The sequence below is a fragment of the Pectinophora gossypiella genome, chromosome 2 (assembly GCF_024362695.1).
Source record: "Pectinophora gossypiella chromosome 2, ilPecGoss1.1, whole genome shotgun sequence".
Taxonomy (NCBI): Eukaryota; Metazoa; Arthropoda; class Insecta; order Lepidoptera; family Gelechiidae; genus Pectinophora; species Pectinophora gossypiella.
In genome coordinates, this window is record NC_065405.1 from 1,272,363 (window position 1) to 1,297,066 (window position 24,704).

Sequence of the window (24,704 nt, forward strand, 5' to 3'; positions counted from 1 at the left end):
GTACTTAAGTACACGATGTGGAACAGTACCTGCTGGAAGGTTACTTACCGGTCTAGGCAGAAAATCTGTGTCTAGGTACTAAGTACAGGGATAGCCTCGATGTATCTGTATGCCTACATAGCATTCTTACAGGCATGAGCAACCAGCACAGTACACATCAAAGCTTTGTAAACCTGGAAAAGTACGAGCAACCGGCCTAGATACAGAAAATTTGTTTAGTAGGTTAAACCTAAGGACAATTTGTCTAGATACCAAGTACAGAGACAGAACAGAACAGCCACGACATATCTGGATGCTGTAGCAAGCATGAGCAATCGGCCTAGATAATGTCAAAGCTTAGTAGATCTGAATCTGGAAGGTACGAGCCTCCGGCCTAGACAAAAGCATGTGATTTGGATGTTATAAAAATTATGTTTCAAATACAATAGTGAGATTAGTGTCAAAGTAGCTTGGAACCAGGTTAGTTGATTTTCAATTGCAATCGGTCTCCACAATTTCGAATCAGTTATTGGGCATTCTAAATCATCTTTTTTCGAAATGAAGCGAAACAGCTCGCTCGTCGGGCGAGCGAGCTGTGAGTGAAATTGAGAAAAAAAGATGATTTAGAATGCCCAATAACTACCTACTGATCGGGCCTATAGATGTAAAACCCTGGTGTCAGGGTTGTTATTGAGCCGCCATAGGCCCCTGACAAGACTCATGTAACGACTACATACTTACATCAGTAAGTAATAACCGGGACCAACGGCTTAACGTGCCTTCCGAAGCACGGATCTTTTTTAGGTGATCAGCCTGTAATGTCCTAACCAAACTAGGGATCACAAAGTGATTTTTGTGATATGTCCCCACCGGGATTTGAACCACGGACCACCGGATCGTGAGCCCAACGCTCAAGCCACTGGACAAAAATGCATGGGGCAACATATTTCTGCTGTAAATAGAATAGATACTAAGTTTCCTATTAACATAGTTTTTAGTTTTTTGTCACTAACACGATTTGGATTTTGGTCCGAAATAAAAGTTATTATTATTATTATATCACTCTACCTGTCAGAATCCAGAAGATCATAGTACGACGTGCTAGATATACCGCTCATCTCATCAGAGTCCAGCCTGCGTTTCTTGGCCGCAGGTTCTACTCCCGGGATGGGCACGTCTGCCGCAGTGTTGATCAGGTCTTGATATCCTGAGAAAATTAGTCCATTTTGCTTCATATTCCTAATAACTGCGTGTATGGACAATAACTTCTAAATTAGTTTAAATTAAGGCATGCAATTTACAACTCTGTGTTTGATGCTATTAAGTCTAGAATATACTCCTCTCGAGGGTGGACTTAACCCTCGGGGGAAATTAAAAAAAAAAAAAAAATAATAACTGCGTGTTTACAGTAACCATTGAGTTTATTTTATTCATTGTAAATAAAAAAGGGCAATTTCATTCCATATTGAAAATTAAAATTATGCGTAATACAATGATTAAATAGAAAAGGAGAGACCAAAGAAAGGAAAAAAGAAAAGGGGGGGAAGGGAAACGGGAGGAGGAGTCTTTTTGTAATTATTTCTTTTTATTTTGGTGCAATAAAGTGTATTTGTATTGTATTGTAAAAGGAATAACTTACCCATTTCAGTGATTTTAGCTCTAAAAAGAGTTTTGTCCAAGGCAATCTGATTGCGTGGCCGCCCTTTTGGTTTGTCACGAGCCATCTCTTGAACTGAAACGTGGAATATATACCGTTATTAAACTTAATTAATTAGTAAAAAAGTCAAGGGCGAGTCCGACTCACGCACCGAGGGTTCCGTACAAATTACCACCAGCAGGGCTCACATGCGCAAAAAAATTTTGTCGCAATCGATAAGTTTGTTTTTTCCCTAACATGCATGCCACGTTCTGATTCTGATTCTGTTCGTATTTTGAGAAGTAGTCTATTGTTGAAAGGGTGGTTGGTTGTTTGAACCAGCCCGTGAACCCGATACTCACTAACATGCGCGGCCACAGCGGGCGAGAAGTTGTGCATGAGTTTCCACCAGCCGCTCTCGCCCAGCGCGACGGAGCCCGAGCGAAAAAACAGCTGGTTGTACACCGAGAGAGCGCCTGCTATTGTGCCCACCCAGTTCTTTTTCTGCTTGCTGGAATGTTAATTCAAAAACATATTTCAATTTCAATTTCAAAGCCTTTTATTTAACTAAACACAAGACAGGTTTACAATGATAAAATAACTGAATATAACTTAAGTACCAACAGTCCCCTGTGTAGTGCGTCCTTTCGACACAAAGGCCTCCTCTAGCGATTTCCATGTATCTCTATTTCTTCCTCTTCTTAGCCATAGTGGGCCCGCTATTTTCTTCAGATCGTCTGACCATCTTTGCATCTGTCGGCCTCTTTTCCTTTTGGCGTTGTTTCGTGGGGTCCAGTTTGTGATAAGGCTGGTCCACTTTATTGTTTTTTCTCTTAACATGTGTCCGGTCCATCTCCACTTTAGAAGTTTCGTTTTGGTTATAATGTCTTCCCATTTTGTGATGTTTCTTAGATATATTGCTCTTTTTTTGTCAAGTTTCAAGTGCCCTAGTACACTTCTTTCCATACTTCTCTGACAGGTGATTAGTTTTTGTGTGTTTCTCACGGTTGTTGTCCAAGTTTGGCAACCGTATGTCATTATGGGTAGTATGCAGGTATTGAATATCTTCCTTTTAACCTTGGTCGAGTATTGTTTGTTTTTCATTATACTCTTCAAAGACCAGAATCTCTTCCAGGAGTTTGTCACCCTTCTCTCGATTTCTAGGTGCATTTGGTCTTTGAATGACATGAGTTGGCCCAGATATACGTAATTTTCTACATATTCAACTTGGTCTCCATCAATTGTTATTTTCTCTTTTATGTTGTTTGTCATTATTTTGGTTTTGGATTTGTTCATTGTAAGGCCAGCTTCTTTGCTCGTGTTGGCGAGGTCTTGTATCATAATGTGTAGATTTTCTGCATTGCTTGATATCAACACAATGTCATCTGCAAACCGAAGATTAGTTATGTTTGTACCGTCTATATTTATGCCAAATCCGATCCAGTTCATCTTTCTGAAGATTTCTTCTAGGACTGCTGTGAATATTTTTGGTGAGAGGGGGCAGCCCTGTCTGACACCTCTGCTAATATGAAAGGTTTCGCCTTCTGATTCTAGTTTGATTTGGGCTGAGCTTTCAGTGTAGATGTTCTTTATTATTCGGATGTATTTTGATTCTACTCTTTGCTTTTTGAGCGCATTCCATATGTGACTGTGTTCTAGGGAATCAAATGCTTTGTTAAAGTCGATGAAAGCTAGATATAAAGTGTATCTATATTCTTGACACTTTTCTATTAGTTGTTTTAGCGAGTGCATGTGGTCTAGGGTAGAAAAGCCTGACCTAAAGCCGGCTTGTTCTTTGGGTTGCTCTTCGTCAAGCTGCTTTGTTATTCTATTCATGATTTTTGCAAATATTTTGTAGATGTTCGACATGAGACTTATCGGACGATAGTTACCTATTTCGTCTTTATTTCCTTTTTTGTATATTAATGTAATTGTGCTGTTTGTCCATTGTGAAGGTATGTATTCTGTTTCTAGGATGGTGTTGTATATATCTGTTAATTTCGTTATGTGCTCGGGTAGTGTTGCTTTTATTAGTTCGTTTCTGATATTGTCGGGTCCAGGTGCTTTATCCGTTTTTTGGGTTCTTACTGCATGTTTTACTTCGCTTTCTAGGATATGTGGAGTGGTTTCTTCGTTTTCATCTGTCTCGTCTGGGTTGATTGTGTGGTGTGTATTTCTGCTTATGTATAGTTCCTTGAAAAAGGTTGTTGCCGTGTTGAGGATGGAATCTCTTCTGGTTGTTTGTTGTTTGTTTTTGTCTTTTAATTTTGGTATCCAGGTCGTGAACTCATTCAGTTCTTTTAAAGCTTTCTTGATTCCCCCGGTCGTCGTTACATGTTTGTTGATGCAGTCGAATTGTCTTTTATTTTTATCTTTTTTTATACTCTATACTCTATTTCTTTACTTATTTTTGTAATGGCTTTCAGTGTTTCTTTGTTTTTCTGACTTCCAAACAGTTCTTTCCTTTTCTGTATTAGTTGTGTGGTAGTTGTGCTAAGGGGTTCTTTTTTCAATTTCGGAGTTTGTTTTTGTGTGTATAGACTTTTTATCTGCTTGTCGTAGTATTCCTGAACTTTGTGTTTAGGTTCATTCGGTGTGTTTGCTGATCTGGATGGTTGTTTTTCCTTGTTTACTTGGTTCAGTGATTTATAATGTTTCCTCGACTTATTTTGATCTTTAGGGTGCAGGGAGGCTCTGACCATCCTATGGTTGGTGTTAAAGTTCAGGTTGTTTAAGACTGAGACATTTTTGAAGGCTCTCGGATTGTTGCTGGATATATGGTCTATTTCCTTATGATAGGTGCCGCATGGGGATTCCCATGTCCACTTTCGTGAATGTCTTTTCTTATAAAGGCTGTTTAGGAACGTTAAGTTGTTCGCTGAAGCCATGTTTATCATTCTTACGCCATTATTGTTACGTTCTCCTGAACCGTGTTTCCCGAGGATATTTTCTTCTCCAAGTCTTTGTTTGCCAGTTTGTCCGTTAAAGTCGCCCATTACTATGATGTTTTTGTCCGCAGATTCTAGTGCTTGGGTTAAGTTCGCGTAGAAAGCGTCTTTTATGTTTTCGTCTGCTTGTACTTCTGTTGGTGCGTATATTTGTATTATAGTCCAATAGTCTTTGTAACCAGGTAATTTCAATCGGATGACTGATACTCTTTCGGAAATATCGATGAATTCTATAATGTTTTTCTTCCAAGTTTTTTTAATGAGGAATCCAACTCCAATTCAAAAACATATAATCATGCCTAAAAACGAAAAAAAAAAGAAAAATAGAGAAGGCGTAGGCAAAGGTGTATAGTATACAGCCACTCCTCGCCAGCTATGTTTAAGTCCCATGTAATAGGGGGCGAGCATAATGCCATTAATCGGGCACAAATATTGGAAACATGGCATCTAGATTCAAACATGAGTGAATTCAAACTCATAAAGTGGAATTCAGTGGTTTAGAGCCGGAGATCTGGGATTGCCAATTTACCTAGCCTATGGCCAATGGACCAATGCTAGGAGTTCCTTGTTGACCCACTTGAAAATTTGTTATTGACCCAAAAAATGTTTAAAGTAACTACTTACAAATGTGGCCCAAACAAGAGCGCCCACTGTCTGTCGATGAAGGAGCATATGTGAGTCTTGTAGTGAAAGAACCCGTGGTTGCTGATGCCATACGAGTGCTGGCCAAGATGGTGCAGGGTTAGCAGCAGGACATTTACCCTGAAAGATCATGTAAGATTATGTTTTTACTGTATCCTTCTATCGTGTGGGTAGTGAGGTAGGTGACCAATCTCAGCAACCCCGCGTGTCAGGGTTATTATTGAGCCACCGAAGGCCCCTGACATGGCAATATATTTATATTTTGTGTTCTTCATTTTATTCTTAAGTAAAGTACCTATTAAAGAACACAAAATATAAATGTACATAGGTGCCACAGTCCACGGAAAACTATTTGCCACATCCCTGGGCCTTTGGTGGCTCAATAATAACAACACAAATTACCTAATTAGTTTTGTTAAATTGTGTAAGTAAAATATGTGAGTTGTGGTTTGTCCGAAATAAATGTTTTTATTATTAGATGGAACCAATGGCTTAACATGCTTATAGCAGGTGATCAGCCTGTAATATGCTAACCAAAACAGGGATCACAAAGTGATTTTCTACAGGACCTCCTTATGCAACCACTCAACCACTGGAAAAAATATTCTGAGAGAGAGTCAAGGTTGGGCAAAACAATATAGACTTATTTTATATACAACAAGATTAATTTAAGAGATAAATATTGTGTTTAAACTCTTTTAAAGAGTGTAATGTAGCATATCAATATAGTTATATATTGTTGCCATTATCACATAAATATCCCAATTAATTTTGTTAAATTACTTACCATGGGAATCTATTCCTTGTAAACACTTCATTTTTATCCGGGGAGCAGTCTTCGCAAGTGAAATCAAAGAAAACATCGCAAGAAAAGTCACCTGGTGTTCCTTGCCGCCGTAAACACGTTAAATGCACGAAACAAATACAAATCTCGCATATCAAACCAGGTTTATCTTGTTTGTCTTCAGGTAAATTGCAATATTTGCAAATTGTAGTCATTTTTAGATCAGTTTCTTATAGATAACGCTTAATTAATTATGATTAGATTTGTTTGTTATTGAAAAACAAAACAGACATAATATAACCTAAAAATGTAAATGTCAATCACATGTCAATGTCAGGTTTTTTATCGAGTGACTGCATTACCTTTGATTTTACATAAAACTTTATTTTTTTGTTTTTCATTTTAAAATAACTTTTGTGAGCTTTTTTTATAAGGAATTAAAAGATTATGGAATCTAAAATGATGCATAATCAGTCTTTTTCATTATAAACAAAAACTGTCCAATAAAAATGTTGTACTTTAAAAAACCTAATTTGTTACGAATTCGGGTACAATGCTATAAGATTTATACCACAATTCGGATACACTTCTGTTTGCCAGCACTAACTGCCACCGTGATTCGGCTTCTTTAATAAGGTATAGGTAGATAGAAGTCACTTCTTTGACAGTCAAATTGGTATCGCTGAGGGATTTCCATGGGTTAACAGCACAACCAGGAGTTTATAATTTTAATTTATTTAAATGTAAAAGCAAAACAAAGTTTGTACAAAAAGAAATCTTTAATAATAAATCTCCAAAAAACTATTCTACGTAATCCATCAGTTCTGTTTCCTAAAGGCGCGGATCCAATTTCTGATATGCCGTTTGTGCGACTCGCGCGCCATGCGCACAGAGGTTGGGTCCTTCTCGTTCGCCGGCATCAGGTCCAGGTGATGGGCTCCATCGATCATTACCACTGCCACCACTGAGTCGCTGATGCTGTTTAAAATGCCACCTGTTGGTACGAAAATAAAATTTACGAAAACGTACTTATTTGGAAGTTTGTAAGTACCTAACACTTCAAGGAAAAAATGATTTATGGTGGTATTAATAAACTAATCTCAGCTGAGACTGCCCTCAAGATCATGCTCAAGTCCCTGTTTTTACATGAGAACTGTCACATTGACATGATCTTGAGGGCCGTCTCAAAGCTGAGATTGGTTTATTAATACCACCCTAAGTGCAGTTACAGATCAGCGACCACGTCGTCGACCGATCGTCGATTGTTTGTAAGCGTCCTTTGGCGGCTTACGGTAAGAATGAGGTCCTTGTATGAAGTATGTATGTATCTTCTCTCCTATCGTGTGAGTTATGAGATAGATTACCAACCCCATCAACCTTGGTGTCAGGTTTATTATTGAGCCGCCATAGGCCCCTGACATGACTCATGATTGTCCGAAAGTAAGATGATCCGCACGTTAAGCCGTTGGTCCCGGTTACTACTTACTGATGTAAGTACGTAGTCGTTACATGAGTCATGAGTATGTATGTATGTGTTATTGGCGGAGGTCCGTGTCTATTTATGTTCTGCTAGGCGCCTGTAAGCGACTGTTTGCGTCTCCTCTCCTGCCTGTAAGCGTCTCTGTTGCTGGGAGGGTTGGGTGAGGTAAACCTAGCTCAGCCGCCGGTGGGGAGCGGAGAGTTGCCGTATAGGTTAGGTAGTATTATTCCTTATTCTATGGTCTTATATCAAGATTATCCATGGCTTTGACTAATAGACCCAGCCAATGCTATCTACGTGGATAAAATGAATCTACGCTCGCGCAGCGCGGAATTCTTATGCCTCTCGTTTTGAATACACCTCTAGTTTTTGTTTGTTTCTCATTTTAAAATATCTTTAGGTATTCATAGAAATTAAGGTATACAAATAGTTTAAATCTAGTACTAGAAACATATGTTACCTATATGTTTGTTTTATATTATATGTTTTGCAGGTTGTAAACACCTTTACGATTATAACACATTTCAACAACAAACATGCACTATTTTTAGGTCATAAAAATACTCGTTACGTAGAATAAATTACGTTGGTAGGTTTAAGTTATTGTGGTATGCTTACATAAAGTAAGGTATTTTTTTAAATTGTCTCACCTCCCGCCCAGGGGTCCAGCAACCCATTACTGAACACAATATTGGATGCAGCTTGCAGCTTGTCCCCACCGTACTGGATCCGCGCGGCATCAGGGCGGGGGTACACCCCGTACGTCTTGTGACAGTCCTCGGCGAATGCTGTCAAGTTCCACGGCTTCGGTTGGAACATGTCGTCCACACCGGTTGTGCACATCGGCATTATCATTTCTGTGCAAGCCTGTGGGCGAGAATTTAGTCAATGAAGGACTTTTCAGGCTCTCTCTCTTTATTTAAGAGCTGCGCTCTTGTCGGTGGAGTAATCGTCATTACTCCATAGGGGCGTGTAGAACGGTGGTTGCCCCAATCGCCTTCCGTTCCGCAGTACACCGATCAATTTATCAATCGGTGTTGTTCTAGCTAGAGCCCTACCAGAATCCATTTCCTCGGCCTCCAACCAGTACTGACACCGCGCTGCTGCCCGGCATCAGGGGTGCGCTTTTGAAGTAACGGCGCCTACTCGCTTCGTCACAAGATCGTCATAGAACTTAAGTAGCATTCAGGCAACAGGCAGACTTTTCAGGCTACTTTCCCCAAAAATATAGCGTTGTACTTACAGACTTAACGTGATAATTAGGTACCTACAGTTGTGAGCATCAACCTGTACCCACTTTAGAACCCTATCGCACTAACATATTTGACAATTAGTGAGACTTACAGTTCAATTTGTCAAAAAAGTTAATGTGACATGGTACTAAAGTGTATACAAATTAATGCTTCTGACCGTACGTCTTTTATTATTGTTCGGGTACTTTATGGAGAGGTCCGGCGAGGGTGCCTGAAGCATTGTTAAATGGTTCAGCGGTTAAGGTTGTGAAGCAATTTAAATACCTTGGTCATATTCTGACCCATAATAGAAAGGATGACTTAGATATCGAGCGTGAGAGGAGGGCACTGTCGATCCGGTGCAACATGCTCGCGCGCAGATTTGGCAGGTGTAGTGGCGCTGTCAAGTTAACGCTTTTCCAAGCGTACTGTCAGTGTTTCTATACCTGTCAACTATGGACCAACTACTTAAAAAAGACCTATAGCAACATGAGGGTACAGTACAATGATGCGTTTCGTATCCTCATGCGTTTGCCACGTTGGTGCAGCGCGTCGAGCATGTTCGCCGAAGCGCGTGTGCCGGACTTTTTTGCTGTCGTACGTAAACGTGTGGCGGGATTTTGGACGAGGCTTAGGGCTTCAAATAACATCATTTTGCAAAAAGTGTGCGAAGGGGTCGACAGACCTATTTTTCAACACTGGTGGTCTTTGCACCGGGACGCAAATAGGAAATAGGTATTTTATTTCAATTTATATTGTATGTTTATTTTAATTCAATTTATGTATTATGTAATGTGTGTGAGTCCTATTGACTTTTAATAAAGAATTATTATTATTATTATTATTTATATAATTATTCATAAATATAATGTAATGGCAGAGGCGTTTATAAAAATAATTGTTGCTCGATATTTGGATCAGATATGGTATAGAATTATGTTGCTACCTATATTGTGTCTATTTTCTAACTTTTAAGACTCGACTTGCTTCTTAAACGAGGAGCGCCGCTGCACGCTGGTTCAATCTCCGGAACCAGTCTTGGCAATGAGTTACTTATTAGGTAATATAGTAAAGTAAGTAGTTAATCGTCGTGGAGATCCTTGGGGGAGGCCTATGCCCAGCAGTGGGCGACATACGGCTGATGATGATGAAGTAGTTAATAAAGAAAGAACGTTTATTATTAAAGGGACACCACATTTTTTTTTTGACGTGACTTGTTGTAGATTTGCCGCAGATGGCATTAACTACTTGGCCGGAAGGGACACCACAGTAACAGATAAAAAACAAAACATGGAATAACACATAACTTACAAACTCAAACAAAAAGCAAACTCGGGTGGAGACGCTTCCGGCCAAATAGTTAATGCCATCTGCGGCAAATCTACAATAAGTCACGTCAAAAAAAAAAGGGTGGGGACGCTGTTGCTATTACTATAAATAAGTATTAATATAAAAATGGGAAAGCACTTCGCTTTTATATCGAAAATTTTATACTTTTATTAGGTACCTGCCTAAATAATAATAAAATACGTAACGGTTATGTATTTGCCAAGAGAAATTGAATCTAATTACCTATTTAATGATTCGAATGAACTTTGCTTGGCTGGTCTTACCTGATAGTTCCATCCGCTTGCATCCAAGTTACCGTAATCTTCTCCCTTCTTGTAATCCACACATTTGCTCTTTCCATCGTAATTTGTGAATACTTGCAACACTTTTCCAATTCCCTGTGAATTAAAAACCCTAGATAGTTATATAATCATACACCTATCATTATCTGCCTTCGGGTTGAAGGATTTTCATGGCCCCTGGGCGACAGGTTGGATCCTGGGTGGTCATTGCTGGATCTGCTCCTGCCCTGACCAGAAGATAGTGAAGAAGACCAGCCCGCGCCTAAACGCAGGCGGCTCACTGGGCCTCCCCCAATGGGGTCTCACCCGGTGGGCTAGACCGCGAAGGCGGGGCCAAAACCCATGGACCCTTCCGTAGCTACGGAAGGCGTGGACAGCAACCTTAAGGGGCAGGAGCCCCAGTAGGTTTCCCCACACTTAAATGAGTGAGAAGACAACGACGCCCTGAGCTGAGGTTCTCGCCCGGTTGGGCACCCTCAGGCCTGTTGTCTTAAATTTTGTACCGAGTGACAGCCCTCAACAAACCCCATTTGTCCGGCGAAATAGTTAATGCTATCTGAGGCAAATATACAATAAGCCACGTCAAAAAAAACCTGACAGAAATCCCTGTCGAAGTCTTCTAAGAGTAAATGGAGTTACCTCCATAAGTTTCACATTCGAGAGCGTGTCGTTGAGATACTGGCAGACGACCCTGACAGGCTGGCCGGGCAGCGGGACGAGGAAGTCCGAGGGGAACGGGTAGTTGACCATGGCCAGGGTCTCGTACATGGACTGGAGGAAGTCCATCAGGAGTTCACTGTCTGTGGAGTTCTTCACCGCGTCGCAGAGCTTCCAGTCCTTCTGGAGAGTGTTGTTTGGGTTCGACGTCACGTTTCTGTGGAGGTAGGTCAGGGTAAAGCAAACAGATACTCCGTGATAGCTCTGGTCGGAGAACGTGACTTACAACGTAGAGTCACGGGTTCAAATATCGACTTGGGCTCTTTGTGTTTGAATCCATGTTTGGATCATAGGTAAATAATTGGTATCACGTGGTTTTCAGGACTTATTCCCAGTTAATAGCAATAGTCTCACCACCTATCCCTATTACATAGGACTTAAACATAGCTGGCGAAGAGTGCGTTTACATTTTTTTTTTACCTTTGATGGGTTTGCTCTTAGCCCCAGACTTGCCCGAAGGCATTGACGAGGCCTAAGATGGAGCTCGCTCGCCCAGAATGTGCCTATTCACTATGGCCTTGAAAGAACCCGGGTTATATGCATTCGGAAATACAGAAGACGGCAGAGAATTCCACTCCTTATATCCTATACACTCTGCCTACCCCTTTGGGAGATCCTTGGGGGGAGGCCTATGCCCAGCAGTGGGCGTCGTACGGCTGATGATGATGATGATGATGACCCCTTCGGGGATACAGGCGTGATGCTTTATGTTACTCACTTGACGACAGCCCAGGAACGACGTATATTCTCCACACAAGCGGGGCTGGCGACCCTGAAGCTGGACGTGACGATGCGGTGGAAGACCTCGCAGGGGACCATGCCGGGGTACATGTGGATGGGCGCGGACGCCGCTATGGACCCCGCAACTATGTGCGGGTACTTCATGCGGAAGTAGGCAGCGAGCATACCGCCGTACGACCCTGGAAAATGTAAAGAAGAGTTATGCTCCTCGAAGATACTGTTTGTGCTTCTTCTATCTTGTGGATTGTGAGGTGGATTACTAACCTCATTAACCCTGGTGTCAGGGTTATTATTGAGCCGCCAAAGGTCCCTGCCATCATCATGTAACAACTACTTACTTATAATAATAATAATATAGTTTATTGTCAACAGTTACAGTAACAATGTTTAGTACATTGAGCTTATTTTTAACTGGAACATGGTACAAAGCATGGTCCACTGACTTCCAAACTAAGTGGAAAACTTGTGACTTGGAAGGCAGGGTCCCGTCGTACATATTTGTGGAAACAGTAATATTATAATCTAACTATAACAATTACAAAAATCATAAAAAAGTAAGGTTATATTTAAACAAACAGAGTGTGTGCGTGTATTGTATTACTTCAGTAAGTAGTAACCGGAATCAACGGATTAATGTGCCTTACGATTCCAAAGCACAGATCATCTTACATTTGGACAATCAGGCGATCACACTGTAACGTCCTGAACAAAATAGGGATCACAAAGTGATTTTTGTGATTCCGCCCTGGATTCGAACCTGGGACCGTATTTATCGCTAAAAAGTAGCAAGGAGAATGCTACACCGACAAGAGCGTGGCTCTTAAGTTAGTGATGATGATGAACAGACTCTTCCTCAGAACAGACTTAAATCACAACTGACCACCGAAAGCGATGACGGGATACTTGGCGCGCATGCTATTGCCTTGCAGGAAGGTGATCAGGTCGGCGTAGTCGGCCAGCGCCTGCGCAGCCGACAGGTAGCCCACGTGATTGTTGTCCAGAGACTGGTTGCCGAACGGCATTGAACCTCCGTAGTATCTGGAAGTAATGATAACAGTAGGTACAGTCGGCCGTAGTAACATACAAACATTACAAACTACAGAATTCTTATTAGAGATGCCGCGGGAGCATAGCCAGTGGGACCGAAATATGCACAAAACGATCATATTATAAAACTTTTCACATCATCAATTGGTTTCTTCTTCTCTTTATTGACTTCGTCTTCTTGTAACCACAACAAGCGCTTGCTACGTAGCAGTCCAGCCACAAATGTGTTACGGTGGCCTGCAGACTCGTGTAATTTAGGGCATATCTTCTTTGTTTATGATCTATGATCCATTGTTTGCATTGAACTACACTCTAGCCAATTCTATTCGTTTGATTGGACTGGATTTATATTAGCGACAGGTTACGGGTCTTGGTGGGAGGAAAATATACAATAAAATATACCTGTACAATTATGCACATAATACAAATTATAAAAAAGGAACATATTAATCTTTTAAGTATTGCATTTGTTCTTTTTATAATTTGTATTATGTGCATAATTGAGTTGTAAACAATAAACAATTAACATTTTTGTTAAAACTTTTTTTGCTCATATTTTTTTATTTGTTGTTTTAAAAATCTAAAAAAAAATATTTGTTTAGGTAGGTACTGAATAGGTACTAAATTTGTGTATAGGCGAAATTACATTTCGGAGCCTTTTTATGGAGATTCTAAATGTGGGTGGTCATTCAGACATCAGAATGACTGGCCATTTTTTAAATAAATTTTCTTATTTATTAATTAGGTAGAAAATATCTATACAAAGGTATTAAATAGTAGCTAAAATTGGATGTTAGTAATATTTTAAAGCTGATCTGTCATTTTGGGCAGTCATTCTGATGCTCACCATTATTCTGAGTTAATATCAAGTGGATTTCTCAACTAGCCATAAGGGTACGTACGGGTGTTAGTGACACCGTAACGAAAACTTTGGAGGATGATTTCAGACCATGATTTTAAGTAGATATCGAGTGGAATTCCTTGGCGGGAAATTCATGATTTTTGTGTTTTTTGTTAGTTATTTCCATACTTTATAAGATAAGATAAGATAAGATTATTTATTTGCCATAAATGCAGTGTGACAGATGTTACAAAAAATATAGTTTACCGTGCATTTAGATTACATAAATCATGCAAAATTTATAAAATTTAAAATATAAAAGTGTCAATACAAAGGTCCTATTATGAAATTAGCTGTTGTACAGATTTAAATAAAAGTCAATAAAAAATATACAAAACTAATAAAATAAAAATAGAAGTATAACAAAATTATTTTTCATTCAACAACGTTCAAAGTTCAAATAATCTATAATATAAAAATGAATCGCAAAATGTGTTGGTAAGCGCATAACTCAACAACGCCTGGACCAATTTGGCTAAATCTTTTTTTAAAATGTTCGTTGAAGTTCAAGGATGGTTTTTACAGCGAGAAAAATTAGAATTATTGCTGGAAAAACCCTAAAAATAGCCCTTTTCTTTTTCCCATACAAATGAACGTAGTCAATTTGAGCTTTATTGCTATGGTATAAAGTTCATATTAAATTACAAGCACTCACTGTTGAGTAAGATATTGAAATAGATAATCGTTGGATTGTTCCATATTCACCCATTTTATCAAAGACATTCAAAGCACACATCAACGTTGAATCTTGCCATTCAGTGAAATCTATTAAATACATTTGCAAATATGTAACCAAAGGGAGTGATATGGCTGTGATTGGAATTGGTGCAGAGAATTCCAATGATGAAGTTACCCAATACCAAATGGGCCGTTATGTCAGTAGTAATGAAGCAGTTTGGCGAATATTTTCTTTTCCTATTCATGAGAGACACCCTTCTGTTGTTCACTTAGCTGTGCATTTAGAAAATGGACAAAGAGTGTATTTTACAGCACAGAACGCAGTACAAAGAGCTGCTCAGTCACGATCTACTACATTAACCAGTTTTTTTGAGACATGCCAAAACGATGATTTCGCACAAACATAGCTATATTCTGAAATGCTAAAATATTATACCTGGAATCAATCCTCAAGGAGATTTATACGACGGAAACAAGGAAAACCAGTTCCAGGATATACAGATGTATATTCCACCGATGCGATTGGCCGGATTTATTCAGTACATCCAAGCAATGATGAATGTTTTTATTTACGACTGCTATTAGTCAATGTACGTGGCCCAACATCATTCCAACAGTTACGAACTCTTGATGGTGAATTGTGTGGATCCTACAGAGAAGCCTGTCAACGTTTGCAATTGCTTGAAAATGACAAATTAAACCGTAAGTCTCATTAAATGTCAAGTATGATAGTGCGACAGGGTTCTAAAGTGGGTACATAATATTGCTTATGACTGTACCCCACCTCAACCTATGACGTTGCAAATTGAAAACTTATTATACAGGGTGTTAGTGACATCGTAACGAAAACTTTGAGGGATGATTCAGGCCATGATTCTAACTTGATATCAAGTGGAATTTTCCGTCGCAAAAGTATGGAACGGAAAATAATTTAAATAAGCTCTAAAATTTTCATGACTTCTCCGACAGGAAATTCCACTTGATATCGACTCAGAATCATGGTCTGAATCATCCCCTACAGTATTCGTTACAGTGTCACTAACACCCATACCTACTTGTATGGCTACTGTATGTACTTGTATGGGGTGTAAATGACATCGTAACGAATACTGAGAGGGATGATTCAGCTGATTATTCTGAGTTAATATCAAGTGGAATTTTCCATCGCAAAAGTATAGAATTGAAAATAATTAAAAAAAAACTAAAAAAATAACATGAATTTTGCGACGGAAAATTCCACTTGATATTAACTCAGAATCATGGTCTGAATCATCCTTTTGAGTATTCGTTACGGTGTCACTAACACCCTGTATAGGCCTAGAATAAGCGATATACCGATGAGTCATTGCAGCGGTAATATTAAGCAACTATACTCAATGGAAAGTATAAAGGAGAAGATGTTCTCATACCGCGCATCCCAATGATTCCGACTGATGTGCCATTTGAGTTTAAACGACTACAGTTTCCAGTGCGCCTTGCTTTTGCTATGACTATAAACAAGTCCCAGGGGCAATCATTAAGTGTTAGTGGTATTAATCTAGAAAACCCATGTTTCTCACATGGTCAATTGTATGTTGCCTGTTCCCGTGTTGGAAAACCATCAGATTTGTTTATCTATGCGCCAGGTAATCAAACAAAAAACATCGTATACCAAAAAGCACTACAATGATAATAATAATAATTATGATGCACATGATTAACAATAAAGCGATTACTTACTTTTAAATCCTTATATATGTTTTATTTAATTATTTTTTATTCACAACGCCCTACCACCAGGGTGACGGTTCTGTTCAGGAGAATTTTTTAAAATACGTAGGCACAAAAACTGCCACATTACAAATCTTTTTGACAGGACGAAGTCTGTCGGGTCAGCTAGTAAAACATAATAAAACAAAGTGCAAACACGATGCGGGTAGAAATCTCTCAATTATTTTTCTTACTTAGATATACAACGGAATATTCCACTCGATATCAACTCAGAATCATGGTCTGAATGATAACGAAATGATAATCGTAACGAAAACTCTAAGGGAGTTTTCGTTACGATGTCACTATCAACCTGTATATACTGACCGATGTTCAGCAAACACGATCTTCGCTCGGAACTCCTCTGCGATGTCCCACATGAACCCGGTGTGTTGCGCAAACAACTCGATCTGACCCTGGAACATTCATAAACACAATCTTGTATAACTAACCCCGGTTCCGGACGGCACCAATGAGTTTTTATTATTTACTAGCTTTTGCCCGCGACTTCGTACGCGTGGCGTGTTATAAAAGAGAGATCTTTGTGTGTGGGGGAGTGCATGTCAAATTTCAAGCATCTAACTTATGCAGTTTAGATTTTTTCATACAAATGTTTTTTCCCGCTAACTCCCGTTCCTGTGGGAATTTTGCAATATTCTTTTGCAACTAAGCTTTAAGTTTACTATGGTACCTACATGCCAAATTTCAAGCGTCTAACTTAAGCGGTTTAGATTTTTCATACAAAAGGATTTTCCCGCTCATTCCCGTTCCTATGGGAATTCCGGGAATTCCTTTCTTAGTGCACCTCTACGGTACCTACGCTACGTCCCTTCCAAATTTCAAGTGCCTACGTTTAGCCGTTTAGGCTGTGCGTTGATATGTCAGTCAGTCAGTTTTTCCTTTTATAATATATTTAGAAGATTTACCTTATGTGCAGTTTTCACTAACACAGTTGTCTCGACCATTATAGACGGCGATACGGCTCACCGCCTATCGCGTTGGTCTAACAGAAAGCTCGGTGAGTTGTGGGTAAATAAGAGCACAGATCATTAATAAGAGCAACATATATACTGCCTAGCTCTGGCCGTGCCCACTAACTTTAATTGTGATCATAATTTCTTCGTATTTTATATAGCATCGTTATAATTTCGTTAAGTTCTTGTTTGTGAAGTGCTAGTTAATAAACTGTGTATTCCTGTTGGTGTTTACTGGTTCCTTCGCTATTCCTACTCATCATCATCATCTACTCATCTGGTTGCGATGAGAGCGAGTGTGGAGTGGTCCCCGATACCGACCCCGCCGGCGTGGTCGACGATTTCCCTCATTCAGCGCTTATCGCTATCGACCCACTAGGGTCGATTAATTCTTTCAAATATTTTTCCTCTCAGACGACGCCCTGAGCCGAGGTTCGCGTCCAACTGGGCACCCTCAGGCCTGTTGTCTTAAACGTTGTACCGGGTGAGAGCCTTCAGCGCTCCCCATTTGTCCGGCCAAGTATGTCCTTATACGATCGTAGACGTCTACTTGATCTATGTTTCTTGCATAAAATTCTTAATGGTCATATACAGTGCGGTGGTCTTCCGGAGTGTTCCTCCCTTTCTGTTCCCTCAAGATATCCCCGGAATAAAATTAGTAGGTTATTTTACACGCCCTTTTGTAGAACAAATTTGGGCCAACAGTCACCAACTGTCAGGATGCTTAAGGAGTATAATAATATTAATGCTGGAATTGATGTGGACATATTTCATGACAAGTTACACAGTTTCAGGTCTAAAATTATTCGACACTTTTTGAGTTAATATTTTAAGTCTACCACCAAAGTTTATTTGTATGTTTTGATTTAGTTTAGTTTCATTAAGTTTAATTTCCTTTCTGTTAATTAGTTTATAATTATATTAGTTTATGTAAATTAGTTTATACATTGTGAGTGCTATGTACACCGTTATTGTTACACATATCAGTCAGAATACCTAGTTAAGTTATGGAATAAGCTCAATATGTGTGATGTGGTTGTACTTTTTTAAATAAATAAATAAGTAGTTAATGCCATCTGCGGCAAATCTACAATAAGTCACGTCAAAAAAAAAGCGAGTGTGGAGTATCACCACAAACTATGGCTCACCAACGCCCTAACACCTGCACTATTAAAGAACTTCACGAAGCCACTGACAATGCCGTAAGCGTGGCCCACTACTGGTCAGCAAAAATTTATTATCGATCGCCATCGACTCGCAAAGAAGAAGACTACTCATCCTGCTCTCCTGCTGCTCCATCGTGACGCACCCTTAAGGAATACGGAATAGGTATGAGACATCTGACGTCCATACAATTGAAGACTTAAGTAAGACCGAGGGGGGTGAGGTAAACCTAGCTCAGCCGCTGGTGGGGAGCGGAGAGTTGCCGTTCTATACGTAGTATTAATCCTTATTTTATGCTATAGATATAGTAACCTTCATAGTTGGATGTCGTTATGTTTGTATACCTAACATTTACACTTTCCTTATACAGACCTTGGGACGAAGTATGTGATAATAAGTAAATATAGGTACATAACATAAAATCACGGTTCGGTTGTCCAAAAAAGTTAGATGATTCCATACTTAGGAGGGCACGCCAATCCGCAGTGGAGCAGCGTGGTGGAGTATGCTCCATACGACCTCCGGTTGATGGTTGGTGGATGGTTGACCGGTTGAATTGCTGCTTAGCAATAAGGCTGCCAGATTGTACTGTATCTATCATCCTTTTGTATAAATTTGTTTTGTATGTTGTGTAAAATAAAGTATACTTGATTTGATTTGATTTAGGGAAGACCTGTGCCCAGCAGTGGGACGTATATAGGCAGTTTATGTCATGTTATCAAGTACATAAAAAGAAATAAATAGGTATTTGAATGTAAAACAATAAATAAAATCAACTAAGTACATATTATTATTTACCTACCAACAGTTTATATTGCAATGTTATTCGACACTCGACGTAAAATCAAAACATTTTTGACCGCAATAATTATCTAGAGTATTTATTGGTAAGTACTTTTTTATCAGTAGTTTTTATGAAGTACGATTAACGACACGTGTTTGCTAATATAATTAATGGCATTAAAAGTAAATTGTAATAAATAATTTGGTGTCGCTATTGTTGAGTGTTCTTAAATTTTGACAGTCCCCTGTACTATTTGAGTCATCATCATCAATTTAAGAGCCACGCTCTTGTCGGTGCAGCATTTTCCATGCTACTTTTTTAGGGAAAAATAGGGCAGTGGTTTCCCTCTTGCCTTCCGCTCCGCAGTACTCTGTTACAAAGTTTTTGTGTTTACTATTTGATTAAACAAACATTATTGTTTAAGTACTATTTTTACACTGTTACCGTTTACGCAGCGTTTAACTGCAAAATCATAGTGTTATATGTATCTATTCCCTAAAGAAGCGTAAAGAAAAAATCTTAGAATAAGTTATTTTCAATCAAAACTGGCCTTTTTCCAACTGGCTGCTTTTGTTTTTCGTAACTCATCCTTCAGACGGGATACAATCCACGTAGTTCTACATTTTTTTTCATATATTATTGGCCAAGTATGTTGGCTCAACTACGCCTGATGGTAAACATAGAGAAGCCCTAATTGCAGTAGCAGTTGAAAAGCAACGCAATGAGGCAGTTTCGAATCAGTTGCGACTACCATACTGGCCTATTAGGTGCTATATTTTATAGCAATTTATAACTAATTTTAGCTGGACAGTATGGAGAACTGTCAAGGAACACTCAACAGGGAGTGTCTACATTTACATTACTACATTATATTTACAGCTTCTAGTTTTTATCCTCATTGGCACTCTTTTTTATTAATATCTGTCTTATTGAGAAGGAAATCGAGCAAATAAGAAATTGTCAGTACTTTATAGAACGATGAACTCGTTAGTGCTACTTGTATTAAAAGTAAAGTGATGAACTTTTGACCTCAGATTCAAGTAGGCAGCACATTTATACATATACAATTGGCACCTACTACTTAAATGTAGTGTGCCGTGGTAGCCCAGTTGGTAGAACGCTTGCCTCTCACTTTAAGATTGCAGGTTCCAATCCAGCGCAGGTGTAAACCAATGATTGTCGAATTTGTTTTCGAATTCAGTATTGGATCATAAATGATTACCACGTGCTCAGCGGTGAAGGAAAACATCGTGCGGAAACCCACATTCCTGAGAAATGCATTTTCGGAGGTATGTGACCTAACCTGTATTGGGCTGGTTTTCCTTTCGCGGGTTGGAATGTCAGACTGGCAGTTGCTTCTATAAAAAAACCGGACCTGTCAAATCTTCAGGTTGGTAAGCGGACCCCGTGAAATGCGGGATAATGCTAGGGAGATGATGATGGTGACTTAAATGTATGCGTATTGTTCAATAATGACCCAGAAATAAAGTAATATACTTATATACTATTATATGTTTTGTTTTTAGGGTTGCGAACTTCATAAAGAAAAACAGAACCTTTATGGGATCACTTTCGACCTATAGTCGCTGCATGGAGACAACATTTATTATTAGCGATTTTAAGTTAGATTTTAATAGTTATTTAATTATTTACTATTCGTACACTACATGGTCTAGTGAATGACTTTTATTGTGCAATGTAACACATTATTTAATTATATCTGTATTTACCACTCTAGAACGAATAAATACATTTAATTTCATTTCATAATATAACGGCAGGAACGAAATATACCATGGGACCTAGTGCGAAAGAGTCATAATATCTATAATAATCATAAGCAAAGTAAGGTATGGTAAAGTAGTAAGTAAGAAGTAGTAAGGTAAAGTAAGGTGCTCGACTTGGCGGGGGCACTGCCGTACCCCCAGACACATGGTAACAACAATTTTATTTGTTTAAAAACCAGAGCGACCTTGCAGTTGCAGATACCTACTTAATGTGAGTACCTACCTAAGTACTTATTGTGCTGGTGGGTGGGGAATCCCCAGTTATAATGTCTGTGTGGGCCTAGATGACTGATTAATGAAATCATTGACTTTCCATGCTACGTTCCCCAAACAAAATATCGATGGCGCTGTACAGAGTTGCTTTCGTATAACCTTCTAATTTCATGAATAACAGACATATGCATCTTTTATCTTTGTAAGGTATAAATGTTGACCCTTGTTATTACATCCAGGCACGGATCATCTTACTATTTGGACAATCAGGTGATCACCCTGTAATGTCCTAACCAAATTAGGGAACTAGAAAGATGTTCCGTGCTTGGGAAGGCACGTTAAGTCGTTGGTAACGGTTACTGCTTACTGATGTAAGTAAGTAGTCGTTACATGAGTCAGGGGCCTTTGGCGGCTCAATAGTAACCCTGACACCAGGGTTGATGAGTTGGTAATTCACCTCACAACCCACACGATAGAAGAAGAAGACATCCAGGTACAACACATTTTCCACGCATTATTATTCTGATCAAAACAAAGAGAAGTAACAGCAAGCTAACGATGTACGGTCACGAGCATTAATATGTATACACTTTGGTACCATGTCACATTAACTTTTTTGACAAATTGAACTGTAAGTCTCACTACATGTCAAAATGTTAGTGCGACAGGGTCCTAAAGTGGGTACATTATATTGCTCATGACTGTACTGTATCTGACCCAAACATCAAGCAACAATTATTTTGATACATATATGCCGCTGCCATTAGGTATATTATTTTTTTAAATGAGTATGTACTTAATTATTACGATAAATCTGTACAACGCCATCTATGTTTTTTTTGGGGAACGTAGCCTGGAAGAAGCCCCCCACTATCAAATTAGAAAAGGGCAAACTCGTCCCTGGGCCCAGTTTAAGACTGGGACGAGATGTCCCCTAAACCGGAAAAGGAAAATCCCTCAATGTCCGCCGGAATGAGGATAAAAACTGTATATTTCTCCCATCAGGGGCCAGTTCCATAAAACTTACAATTGTAAATTACAACTTTTACAAAAAAATTGGTGTTCATTACGTAGCTAATTTAAAACTGCAAAATATTTGTGATCACACTCCGCAATGTACATCAAATTGTCATTGTAATTTACAATTGTAAGTTTTACAAAATAGGCCCCAGATGTCGCTACTGTTGAGTGTTCTTAAATTTTGACAGTCCCCCATACTATTTGAGTAAACAAACGTTATTATTTAGGTTAATAAATATTAGGTTTATTAATTTATACAATTTGTCACTTAAAATAGGTTATATTTTTACACTATTACCGTTTGCGTATTCCCTCATTTATTGGTCACACGTACAAAGATTATTTCACTACACTGTACAGCCATGAGCAATATTATGTACATGTTTAGAACCCTGTCGCACCATCATATTTGACATTTAATGGGACTTACGTTTTGATTTGTCAAAAAAGTTAATGTGACATGGTTTCAAAATCTGTACATATTAATACTCGTGACTGTACAAGTTAATAAAAAAAAACTACAAACTCACCTCATTTCCAGTGTAGAAAAATATCGGTCCATTCCCTCGATCCCAATAACTATCATTCACCAAATACTTAATCTCAAAAGTCTCATTTCTCTGATAACCGAAATGGTCTAGGGGTACCCTAAACCACTTCGTTTCGAACTGGTACCCAGAACTCGCACTGAGAAGGCACAATACAAAGACCAATTGTGGGAACATATTGCCCAGCTGTGGGATAGTTAGTCTAACAATCACGTGCGTGTTGTTTGAAGTCCGCAGTGATAATGAGCGGGCGCTCCATGAACCCGGTGTAAACTTCTTATGTAATGTTACGTACAAGCACCTACACAAGTCAAAATATAAAAAAAATATTATTTTTTTAGCGAAGGTTGATGGTAGGACTGGCTAAAAGAAGCCCTGTAGGGCTAAGGACAGCCGCGCACTACGAGTTTTTTTGCCGCGCGGCAGAAAAAAGCAGCGGCATGATGTCGCACTGTAATTCTGTACCAAACAGTTTTAAATTGCATAGAATAGAATAGAAACTTTATTTGCGTCAAACATGGTGAATAAGGTGACAAGTGGGTATTAGAAGTAGGTACAATACATGTTTCGCCATAACAATGTTGGCATGCAAATGTCATATTTTATGTAGACAAAGGTACACTTATTTACACTAAACTTTTATATAATAACAAAAAAATACATTACTGCAGAAATTCCCTGACAGAATAAAAATTACGTTCATTAAGCCATTTATATAATTTTGTCTTAAAATAATGTCAATTTTAGCATTTTAATATCAGTCGGTATTTTATTATATAATCTAACGCACATAGCAAGACAGCTCTTATTAAAAATTTCAGTAATTGCGCGCACTTGACGGCAGAGCCTTCGCAGCGGCGCAGTATTACAGAATTACGGTGCGACATTATGCCGCTGTTCTTTTCTGCCGCGCGGCGAAAAACTCGTAGTGCGTGCCTAACCTATCATGCGCAACTTGATAAAATTCTGTCACTGTCATTTTATCATTTTCTGACGATATACTTAATTATGTCGTTTTGTCGATTGGTGCTGACATGTGAACCCACATAAGTTAAGTCGTTCTGTAAAAATACGAACAAATGACACGCATGTTAGGAAAAAAACAAAATCGATTTTGACAAAATTTATTGAATCGGTCGATAATTTTATCATGCCCATGTTAGTCTTGCTAGAAGGACGTAAATTGACCAAATTGGAGATGTTCTTAGAAAAGGTTCAGTACGATCTACTCTGAACCGGCATGCGTGTATGAAACGATTGATGAATGTGGAAGCAAGAGAAGTGTGTCAGGATCGAAGCAAATGGAATTTCATAGTCTCTGCTTACCTACCCCGGTGGGTAATAGGTAATGACAATAAGTATCTTTTCAATGTACCTTTACCATATCTTTTTATTATTATTTTTTAATATTAGTACGCCATAACCCCCGTGCTCTATACGTAAAAATATATATATATATGAAATAGCCTATATACGTCCCACTGCTGGGCACAGGTCTCCCCTCAATCAACCGGAGGGGGTATGGAGCACACTCCACCACGCTGCTCCAATGCGGGATGGTGGAGGTGTTTTTACGGCTAATAGCCGGGACCAACGGCTTAACGTGCCCTCCGAAGCACGGAATCATGTTACTTTTTCGGACAATCAAGTGATTCAAGCCTGAAAAGTCCTTACCAAACAAAGGACAGCCTCACAAAGTGATTTCGACAATGTCCCCATCGGGAATCGAACCCGGACTTCCAGATCGTGAGCCTAATATCAATTTTGGAATTAGATAAAAACGGAGAAAACAGAATTCTCTCCTCACTAGTCCGTTTGGCAGCGAAACAATTTACTCGTCAAGTGTGCGTCGTTATCGCTGATCGGTTGACCCCTCCCGCGCCGGCCGGGATGTGCGCCGGCGCAGACTTTGTGAATCACTGAGCAGTAGGATAGCTTCGGTAGATGCTTTATTGTTATTAATTCGATTAACACGTTGACAGTCCCCATACAAAATGTTTTTACTTCCTTTAAGTCCCGCATATTACTTCAGTTATTATACGTCCTGTT

General features: G+C 39.1%; 2 protein-coding genes across 2 annotated transcripts in view; both read right to left on the minus strand.

Annotated features, from left to right (window-relative positions):
- LOC126373667 (cysteine-rich protein 2-binding protein) overlaps positions 1 to 6,272 on the minus strand; it is a 35,369-nt gene extending 29,097 nt beyond the window's left edge. Inside the window, exons 1-5 of the mRNA XM_050019895.1 lie at positions 5,993 to 6,272; positions 5,188 to 5,325; positions 1,978 to 2,126; positions 1,619 to 1,711; positions 1,048 to 1,186 (exon numbers count right to left, since the gene is read on the minus strand). Coding sequence (XP_049875852.1) covers positions 1,048 to 1,186; positions 1,619 to 1,711; positions 1,978 to 2,126; positions 5,188 to 5,325; positions 5,993 to 6,204 — 731 coding nt within the window. The 5' untranslated portion in view covers positions 6,205 to 6,272. The remainder of the gene's footprint in view (positions 1 to 1,047; positions 1,187 to 1,618; positions 1,712 to 1,977; positions 2,127 to 5,187; positions 5,326 to 5,992) is intronic.
- A 528-nt stretch (positions 6,273 to 6,800) lies between these two features.
- On the minus strand, positions 6,801 to 22,923 carry LOC126373757 (lysosomal Pro-X carboxypeptidase). The gene is made up of 8 exons (XM_050020028.1): positions 22,638 to 22,923; positions 16,493 to 16,581; positions 12,671 to 12,828; positions 11,768 to 11,969; positions 10,972 to 11,206; positions 10,315 to 10,428; positions 8,120 to 8,336; positions 6,801 to 6,983 (listed from the first exon to the last, which is right to left on the minus strand). The coding sequence occupies exons 1-8, from the start codon at positions 22,830 to 22,832 to the stop codon at positions 6,808 to 6,810; spliced, it is 1,386 nt and encodes a 461-aa protein (XP_049875985.1). The 5' UTR covers positions 22,833 to 22,923; the 3' UTR covers positions 6,801 to 6,807.
- Positions 22,924 to 24,704: the final 1,781 nt, after the last annotated feature.

What these genes read in the sequence shown, in the direction of transcription:
- LOC126373757 (XM_050020028.1), bottom strand. Translation starts at nt 22,832, where the DNA reads ATGTTCCCACAATTGGTCTTTGTATTGTGCCTTCTCAGTGCGAGTTCT. An exon ending in TTTTCTACACTGGAAATGAG is followed by an intron (nt 16,582 to 22,637) that starts GTGAGTTTGTAG and finishes TGAATGTTCCAG; the next exon opens with GGTCAGATCGAGTTGTTTGC. An exon ending in TCCCGTCATCGCTTTCGGTG is followed by an intron (nt 11,970 to 12,670) that starts GTCAGTTGTGAT and finishes TACATTTTCCAG; the next exon opens with GGTCGTACGGCGGTATGCTC.